Consider the following 9612-nt stretch of genomic DNA (forward strand, 5'->3'; position numbering starts at 1 on the left):
CAAAACATTTATAGCCATGTGGCTATATACCTATATAACCCAATATTTTATATGTACTATTGTTAAAAAAATATATCATTTTTAATAATATTATAATTACAATACAAAATACTCAATAATATACTTTATTATTTGTGAATATATAAGATTTGGTGATTAAAAATAAGCATAATTTTTCAGTTTAATATGTAAACTTTTTAAAGATAAGTAAAACTGTGACTTTATTTGACATAACGTATAAGATATATAATATACATATATGATTTTCATTCGAGTTATAAAGTTATTTGTCGAGAATTATAATCTGAAAAAACCAACTCAAACCAACCTGATTATTTTTGGGTTGGATTGGTTTGGTTTTACTTTTCAATCGGGTTGGTTTGAATTTTAAAACTGAAAAATTCATTGTAGCGGTTCGAGTTGATAACAGATGAAAAAACTGACTAACTCAACTCGATTACACCCCTACGTAAAACCAATAACGTAGATAATGTAGCGCCCCCCTACGTAAAACCAATAACATAGATAATGTAGCGCTAATATGGAAAATATGGAAATAAAGAAAGTAAGCGGCAAATAAATGTACTCCTTAATATGAAAGTAGGTGGCATATATGTAATTATTTTTTGCTCTCGGAGTATTATTTATACCATGTGAAAATAATGGCATAACAGTGTACAGTATACTTTGATTGGACTTGGTTTTTTTTTTTCTCGAATTATTGGACTTAACTGATAAAAGCGTATTGGGATCTCTGTATGTATGTTCTCTTTTAAAAAAAAAAAATCTTTGTATGTTGAAATAAGTTTACAAGTGAATAAGTTACAGACACTTGTAAATAAGTTACAATTGTCGAACGGGTTCACGTGTATTATTTTAGGCTCCATTAAGTAAATAACTATGTTTATACTTTGATATTGCTAAAGTGCAAACGTTTCATAAATTTTAGTTAAATAGTCATTTTTATATATTTACAGACGTAAATCTTAAGTAAATAGTCACTTCTATTTATTAGGTCACGTTATCTTTATGATTATTTACTTGAGATTTATGAAACGGTGACTATATAATAATTTTAAATATTTTAGTTGACTATTTACTTAATTTTTTTTTATTATTTTATCTTTATTTTTAAGTTTATGCAATAACTTACCGAGCAATTTTTTGAAAAATAGAATTACCAAGCAATATATCATCTAAACGAACTGATTCATTCATTCTTAATTATCTATGCAGCAATTGCCGCAAATATTTCTAACTTATGACCTAAAAAACTTCAATTCAACAGTTGTATCATCCGCGTAACTAAAAAGAGATTCAAACTGAAACGTTGAGCACAATTATATAGCATTTATTCTAGTTACACTATAATATTGCCACGTTTAAAACTTTGAGTTTTTTCGATGTAGCCGACAATTGATATATGTTGTCCAATTAGTACTCATTCGTGAAAATAAACATGATAATTTTTACAGAGTAACTATGGCTAATTACTATTTAAACTTAACAAAGAAAAAAAAAATAACTAAAACAAACCGCTTATATAATTTCCAAAATTTAAAAATCCCACAAAAATTAATGAAAATATCTTTTTTGCACATAAATAAATCAAATCAACTAATAAAATAACCAATTCATTAAAAATTTAAAAAAGACCAATAGCTAAATAGCCCACTCTCCTTTTTAAAAAATAATCAAAGTTTCATTTTATTAAGAAAATAACTCACCAAAACGAAGTAAATTCAATTTATTTCGACCTAGTGAACTATTTTATGAATAAATGAAACTTTGACTAGAATCTTAAAAGAAACTAGGGAATAGGCTAGCTGCAACAAATTCTTCAAAATTTAATCCTCAAATTCTGAAAGTTTATATTAATTAATGGAAAAATATCAATTGTATCTCCTGATTTTAGTCAAATATTGTATCTATACCCTGAATTTTCAAGTCTATCACAATCATCCCATTAGTTTTTTTTTTTATTAATATTAAAGTAACCCCATTAGTTTTACAAACCAATAAAAATATATCACTTACTATAAATGTTAGTTGACTTTTACAGGTGAAATTACCAAAATAACAGAAATCATAGGTATTTCGAATCAGAGGACAGCAGCCTGAAGATCACATCAACACCGGCGTCTACTGCTCGCTCCAAAATGTGGAGTGCAGCGTGAAGCTTAGGCGATCCGAGTGGGAAGCTCTTCACCATGTGTTCGACTATTTCTTCAAGTCGGGCTGGTCCTTGTGGCGCTAGTTTTTCCCGACCGCATCTCACAGATTTCGTACCTTCTTCTTCAAGAAATGCTCGGCCTTTGCGGCGGTTCACAGGGCCGGCCCAAACTCACCGGGGCTCTAGGCGATTCAATATTTTGGGGCCCTATAATACTAATAAAAATTTAAATTTTCATGGTAAAAATGTAATTTTTTTTAAAAATGGGCCAAAAGTATAAATTTTTAGGATAAAAATGTAAATTTTCTTAAAAATAGGCAAAAAGTGTAAATTTTTTGGAGCCCATCCACATATGGGGCCCTAGGCCTGGGCCTAGCCCGCCTTAGCCCAGGGCCGGCTCTCTCTCTCGGCCCGCAACGTGTAACATTATAATTATATTTTTATATCCCAAAATGAAGGACGAGTTAGAAATTGAAAGAAAGCTTTTCATCGTGGCACAATGCTCGACTTCTCTCTTCTATTACATAAGCAGTAAAACCCTTGCGATTCAAACTCAAATCTTCTTGAGAACGCAATCAAAGCAGAAGAGAAACTTAGCGACAAATTTGATCCTAGAACCAGAAATAATTTGACTTAAGACGCACACAGAGAAAAGAATAATTTGACTTGAAGGCGTGCAGAGAGAGAGAGAGAGAGAGAGAGAGAGAGAGAGAGAGAGAGAGAGAGAGAGAGAGAGACTTTTTAATTAATTAATTTTTATCACTAGACAATAAATAATAATAATAAATGACTTGAAATAAGGGCCGGCTAAACAACTAGCCAAAACAACACCCATACTTTAAAATTATAGCCCAATTATTAACATATTTAGGAAAATAACCAATTTATCATAGCAACATTCTAATATTCCAATAATACCCTTAGGTTAATATTATTAACTATCATAGTAAATAATATCATCCATAACAAAAAAAAATTAGTAAAATCTAATTAACAATAACAAAAACTACAGTAAATCTTATTTGTCGTAACAAGAATAACAATAAATCTTATTTACCGTAACAAGAACAATAATAAATATTATTTACCGTAACAAGAAAACAACAAATCTTATTTACCGTAACAAGAATAACAGTAAATCTTATTTACCGTAACAAGAACAATAGTAAATATTATTTACCGTAACAAGAAAACAACAAATCTTATTTACCGTAACAAGAATAACAGTAAATCTTATTTACCGTAACAAGAACAATAGTAAGTATCATTTACTGTAACAAGAAAACAACAAATCTTATTTACCGTAACAAGAATAACAGTATATCTTATTTACCGTAACAAGAACAACAGTAAATCTTATTTACCGTAACAAGAACAATAGTAAATCTTATTTACCGTAACAAGAACAATAATAAATCTTATTTACCGTAACAAGAACAATAATAAATCTTATTTACCGTAACAAGAACAATAGTAAATCTTATTTACCGTAACAAGAACAAAAGTAAATCTTATTTACCGTAACAAGAATAACAGTAAATCTTATTTACCATAACAAGAACAACAATAAATCTTATTTACCGTAACAAGAATAATAATAAATCTTATTTACCACCTTATTTTCACTTAAACTTTACTCCACGTAACATCTGCAAATCACAGCCAAGATTAAACAAAGTGTAAGCTTTGTGTTTAAAACCTTCACAAAAGTTTACCAAGTTCAAATCTTCACACCAAATCTCGACATACATAGCCTCTTAAACTTAGATTACTATCACTATTAGAAACTGGCTTAAAGCATCTCTAAAACCACAAAAAATCTACTAAATTATCTTGAAACCCCTCCTGTAACAAGTCACTTTTCACTCAAACCCCCATGATTATGTCAAACTCTACCTTACAAATTAAAATTTAATTCAAAGCCTAAGAAACTCCATTTTTCTTCCCAAATCAGAGGAAACCAAAATCCACACCAATTGTATTTATCATAGCGATTTCGACATGCAATAACATCGAATAAGGACATAGAAAGGAATTACATGTATTATACCTGAAATTCATATGGAATGAGTGATCTTGGAGTCTCGCTCAAGAATCCGACCTTAAACTCCACCGTCCCATATTTTGCGTGAGCCACGATTCCGGTGATCGGTAGCCACGCGAAGAACTTCTTCGCCTGAATCCCCGACGCGTCTGAGACCTTGCCCTGGTCGAGCTTCCCTTCGATGTGAGTCACGTAGTAGACCAGATGGTCCTCGAAGTGAACGTAACACTCCGATGGGAGAGTCACAGAGAACGAACCGTCGTCGGCGAGGCTGTACGATTTCACGTTTCCCGGTAGAAGCCCCTTCGGCAATCCGTACTCCGGAAAAATGTCGTGGACATCGACGATCGGACCTCCGGCGGATTCGGCCGCCGGAGGAGAAGCCGGGGACGGGGGATCTGATGGCCATCGACAGAGGCTTCACTTTCGAGTTGGACGAGCTTCTGCGAGCTTCGGAGTACGTGCTTGGGAAGAGCGGGCTGGGAATCAGGTACAAGGTCGTGCTCGGGAACGAGATTCCGATGGCGGTCCGGCGACTCGGCGAGGGCGGTGATCAGCGCTACAAGGAACCCGCGGGATGACGACATTAAATCTCTGCTGTGTGGTTTGGGTTTGCGATAGAAGAGGAAATAAGGGTAATTTTGGAATATAAAATAAAATTGGCTATTCTCTTAAATAACTAGATAGTTAGGCTAATATTTTAATGTTCTCCTTAACAAGAGGCTAGTTACTTAGAAATCTCTTGAAATCTTGAAATAATTACAGGACTGTTGATTTGAACTAAGTAGTATCGGTCGAACTAGAAATTAGCATTGGGTATTTTACACCGCCAAGAGTATCCAGTATAAAACTTTAATACATTTTTGCCACCATTTAACATCCACAAAGTTTATCGCTCATTAATGGCATGAATATCAACATTACAATAAACTCGATGTATGTACTGAACACAGCTCGTATATTCAAAGAGTCCATGAAAGTAATACCTCACCCAGCTCGATTTCACTCAGTCTCTATCTTCCTCTTCTCTATTTACCCATTTCACTATTCCTCTAACGCTTCCTCATCCACCATTTTCCACAAATACCCTCATTACCAATATTCAGCGCCAATCCACTGCCAAAACTTCTCTCCAATGCCATGGTCCACATTGCCAGTTGTCTTCCTTCGTCCCTCACATTCTCTTTTCTGGTAAAAGCAGCAGCAATAGCTCAAGCAGTGTCGGAGAGTTACTATGGAGTCATCACGCTCGACTCGAAGAGACTTTTGATGAGAAGTGGGGTATCTAGAGTCAAGCTTCTCAACACTTCTCTCTGGGAATTTTTCGCTGTTTGGCCTAATCGGGTCTTTACCATCAACCTTGCAACACTACCTAAGATACCGAGTCTCTTCGGAATTTGCTCGGTAAAGTTGGATTTCGGGTCGCTCTCGGGGTTTTTGGAGTGCCCTTCTGTGTGGCCTTTGCTAATGTGAGGGTCGTCGGGAAATTAGCTAGGGTTTCATCGGCACTGGAACAACACCGTCGCGGCGGATTCCGATTGATGTTGAAAGCCAAGAGTCTCATCGAAGGGAAGCGAAAAACAGAGCTGATCTTGGCTGTGTTGAGCAACACGGGGTTTAAGCTACTTGAGTGTTTGTTTGAGTTTAGGATGAGGAAAAGGGTGATTAACTTGTGGGAAGTTTCTCTTCTCGTCTCAATGTACTCTTTTGTTCTCGTTTTCCATACAGTCGTATAAATCTTTTGATGATCCATAGATTTTTCTTTTTAACGCTAATTTAAAAGGAATAATCTAGAGTTCATATGGTTCTTTCATCTACAAACACTCTTTTCGTTTCGAACAAGCTATCAGTATTTTGATAAAGGCAAAATGGGGGAAAATATGAAAATAAATCTTGTTAGGAATGATAAAAAAATAAAAATAAAAACAAACAAAATTAGTACATTCATAGGCATCCCGAAATTCCAAGATTAGAAAGAAAAAAAAAATTGTCATCTAAAAGTACAACATATGAGGTGAAACTGCTGATCTTTTTCACAAGGTAAATGAATATCAGAGGCCCTCACTAATTTCTAAAGCTAGATCATATAAAAAAAGAGTATTTAAGAGATCATACTTGCCGAGCTTGGAACCCATCCTTCGTTCGCCACAATCTGTTTCGCAGCTCATCCAAGCCCTGCGAGATTAGAAAATATCAAAGCAATGGCAATTAAAAACTAAAAGAAACTTGTCCGTGAATCACTCTGTATATTATCCACATCAAGCTCCACCAAGTGCTGTTTATCATTATGAAGTAGAACAAAGAATTCAAAGCCAAAACATTGATAGGACACAAACGAAAAGAAACAATGTCTCAAAAGTAAGATCCACTAACCCATACACAGTCGTAAACACATCATCCTCGGTCTCCGCTACCAAGCTCATCGTCATCCTCATCGTCATCGCCATCGTCATCATCATCGTCATCGCAGTGTTCTTCGTCCGGCGTGGAGGCCCGAATCTTGGCGATCTCAACGCGAGTCCTCTCCATGATCTGCCTCTTCTGAATCTCCAAATCCCTCTGGAAATCCATCCTCATCTTCTCCAGCTCAACCATCTGCTTCCTCTTGTCGCTCTCCACCTTCCCGTAAATCTCCCTGAACCGCTCCACGGACTCCGCCAAAACCCTAACCGACTCGCCGGAATCTCCTCTCTCCTCCTCGCCGGAATCTCCGCTCTCCTCCGACTCCGCCGGACTGTCCCTCATCTCGTCAAACCCGTTCGCATGGTCCAAGTACACCTTCGCATCCGCGAAAACAAACTCGCCGGAGTCAACTCCGCACGCAAGCCCTCCTCCGCGGCGTGGCTCCCTCCCCGGAGGTCCGGCGAAGAGGAAACCTTCCATCTTCCTGAAATACCCCCAACCGCTCGGAATCCCTGATTCCACGAACCTCTCTCTCTCCTCTTTGTACCTCTTCTTCATCGTCTCCAAGATCGCTCGGCACTGAGCCACGGTGGCCTCGATCCTCGCCGCGTGGGAGACTCTCTCCGCCACGTCACGCCACTCCTCCGACCTCAAGCTCCGCCGTCCTTCCCGGACGAACTTCTCCCCCCAGACTTCGAGGAGAATCGCGGCGGCTCTCTCGCTCCAATTGGGCTCTTCCTTGAGCCTCCGCTTCTTCGTCGCAACGTCGTGGAGTCGGAGATTAGGGTTTGGTGGGCGAAAGGAGTTGAGGTCTCTGGAGCGGGATCTTCGGGGGACGGAGAAGGGAGAGGGAATCGGGAACGAAGATCCAGGGCGCTCCTGGAATTCTAGGTCCTCGTCGGATTCCGAGTCGGAGTCGGATTCCATGAAACTGTCTGTGACTGATTGAAACAAAGAGAGAGAGCTCATTTCCGATCACTCATCGAAGAACGCTGCCAATTCGGGTGTATAGCATACCCATTTGTTCCGAATAGCCTAACAACAAAATAACCAAAAGATACGTTTGTCAAATAATAAAAAAAATATTGACTATAACTGAAAGAAAAAAAAAAAAAAAAAATTATGATTTGCACAAGGGTGAAACGGCTATTTAGCATTTTTCAAGTTTAGATTTGGCAAAATAGCCAAACTGTCCAAAATTGAGGTAAATCAGCCCAAAATTTAAAAAACCCTAAAAATACACTTGTGTTGTACCACGATTCCCTTCCTTCTTCAATGAACTCAAAGTTAATCTTGAGCTCTTCGACAATCTGATCTACGTCGAGCGAAAGCTTTCACACCGCCGAGTGGAGCGTTGGAATCGTGGTCTTCAACAAGCTGAGCGACCGAGTCAGCGAGCTGGAATCGTGGCTCGCGAGGATGAGGAGCCAAGGCCGTTCCGAGGATCGGAAGTACAGATGGACGACGGAGATCAATTCGTGGGAGGAGACGAAGTATGGCGTGGATTGAAAGTACAAGCTGACAGTGGAGATCAAGATTCGTCTGCTTCAGATCCCAATCCAGATTCGCTCCACCGTGGATCAGAATCGTCGTGAAATCTTCATCTTTTCCGAAGTGAAATTCTAATTTTTTTTGTCTGAATCGCCGTGGGTGGGCTAGGGCTTGGGGGTGAGTGGGCTTGGCGGTCTCTAGATCGCCATGGGAGATTGAAAGTCGGCGATTTAGAAACCGTCGCATCGTCGTCGCATGGTCATCAACACCATCGTCACTTTCTTCTTCTTCTTCTTCTTCTTCTTCTTCTTCTTCTTCTTCTTTTCTTCTTCTAATTTATCGAGCAATTGATTAAATTTTTGGAAAGCATGATTAAATTTTTTGACACATTCTTCTTCTTTTTCTACTTCTGATTTATCGAACAGTGGATTAAAGTTTTTGACATCTTCATCTTCTTTTTCTTCTTTCTGGTTTATCGAAGAGTGCGATTAAATATTTGGAAAATATGATTAAATTTTTTGGAAACTTTAGATTAATTTTTTAAAAAATAATTAAAGATATATTAGTAATTTTTTTTTTACATTATAAGTGGCTAAAATGCATTAACTTGTAATACTTTGATTATTTTGCTAAAAACTAAGTTTGAAATGACTAATTCATACAAAAATTCCATCAGATAAATAGTTTCATTTTTTTAATTTAATCATAGAGAAAAAAAAATATTGAAATCTAGTATTCGTATAATTTGGCGATTACATAAATTTTAGACAAATACTATCTATTCTGCAAATCTATATATTCATTTTAATTTATTATTAAACTAAATTATTTTTACGAGTCAAAATAGTCATAGCTTTAATTGTTCAAAAAAATAGCTAGAACTAAATTGTCAAAAGTTTTTTTAACAGTGATTAAATTTTTTAAGATTCATATAAGCAATTTTTCACAATCAAAACTAGTAATCATAATAAAAATAAAATATGAAATCTGGTACTTCCATTTTGATTATAGAGTATTTAGTTAAAACAAAATTCAACCATTTTTCTCAAAATTAAATATATATTGTGAAACTTGATAAACCATATTGTTGATAAAGAACATTGAAAAACAAAGGTCTGTTTTGTCCCCGTGTTGGGAAACAAAGGTTTTGGACTTGAGAAATATAAAAATACCTTTAAATGTCATACATGCATGATACAATACATAACCACTTTAATCTTAAACACAATCGACACTTGTTTTTGCAATATTCATAAGTTTGAAGCACGTGTTTAACAATTTTCTTGATTTTCGGAGAAAGTATTATTTTCGAAAATAAAAATTCCTAATTTTTCAAAGTTTTGAAGTTAATATTGACATTTTAGACTCTATTTTGAATTTTTACGAAACTGAATAAAAACTTGGGAAATTGCTCTAAATAGGAGTAAAAAAAAAAAGTTTTTTATTTTTTTGAACTTTTTTTCAAAAAGATCACAAATAGGACTTCGCAATTAATTTGGAT

General features: G+C 36.1%; 2 protein-coding genes and 1 pseudogene across 2 annotated transcripts; 1 reads left to right on the forward strand and 2 right to left on the reverse strand.

Moving 5' to 3' along the window:
* Positions 1 to 3691: 3691 nt before the first annotated feature.
* On the reverse strand, positions 3692 to 4804 carry LOC149400903 (uncharacterized protein At5g01610-like). The gene is made up of 3 exons (XM_089610545.1): positions 4669 to 4804; positions 4224 to 4615; positions 3692 to 3822 (listed from the first exon to the last, which is right to left on the reverse strand). Exons 1-3 carry the CDS (start codon positions 4802 to 4804, stop codon positions 3796 to 3798), a joined length of 555 nt encoding a protein of 184 aa, XP_089466671.1. The 3' UTR covers positions 3692 to 3795.
* A 286-nt stretch (positions 4805 to 5090) lies between these two features.
* LOC149400904 (uncharacterized) lies at positions 5091 to 6115 on the forward strand (annotated as a pseudogene).
* A 22-nt stretch (positions 6116 to 6137) lies between these two features.
* On the reverse strand, positions 6138 to 7699 carry LOC149400905 (trihelix transcription factor ENAP2-like). The gene is made up of 2 exons (XM_089612895.1): positions 6591 to 7699; positions 6138 to 6392 (listed from the first exon to the last, which is right to left on the reverse strand). The coding sequence occupies exon 1, from the start codon at positions 7587 to 7589 to the stop codon at positions 6612 to 6614; it is 978 nt and encodes a 325-aa protein (XP_089469021.1). The 5' UTR covers positions 7590 to 7699; the 3' UTR covers positions 6138 to 6392; positions 6591 to 6611.
* Positions 7700 to 9612: the final 1913 nt, after the last annotated feature.

This window comes from Urtica dioica, chromosome 4, assembly GCF_054948205.1.
Source record: "Urtica dioica subsp. dioica isolate 48M chromosome 4, U.dioica_male_clone48M_v1_H2, whole genome shotgun sequence".
Taxonomy (NCBI): Eukaryota; Viridiplantae; Streptophyta; class Magnoliopsida; order Rosales; family Urticaceae; genus Urtica; species Urtica dioica.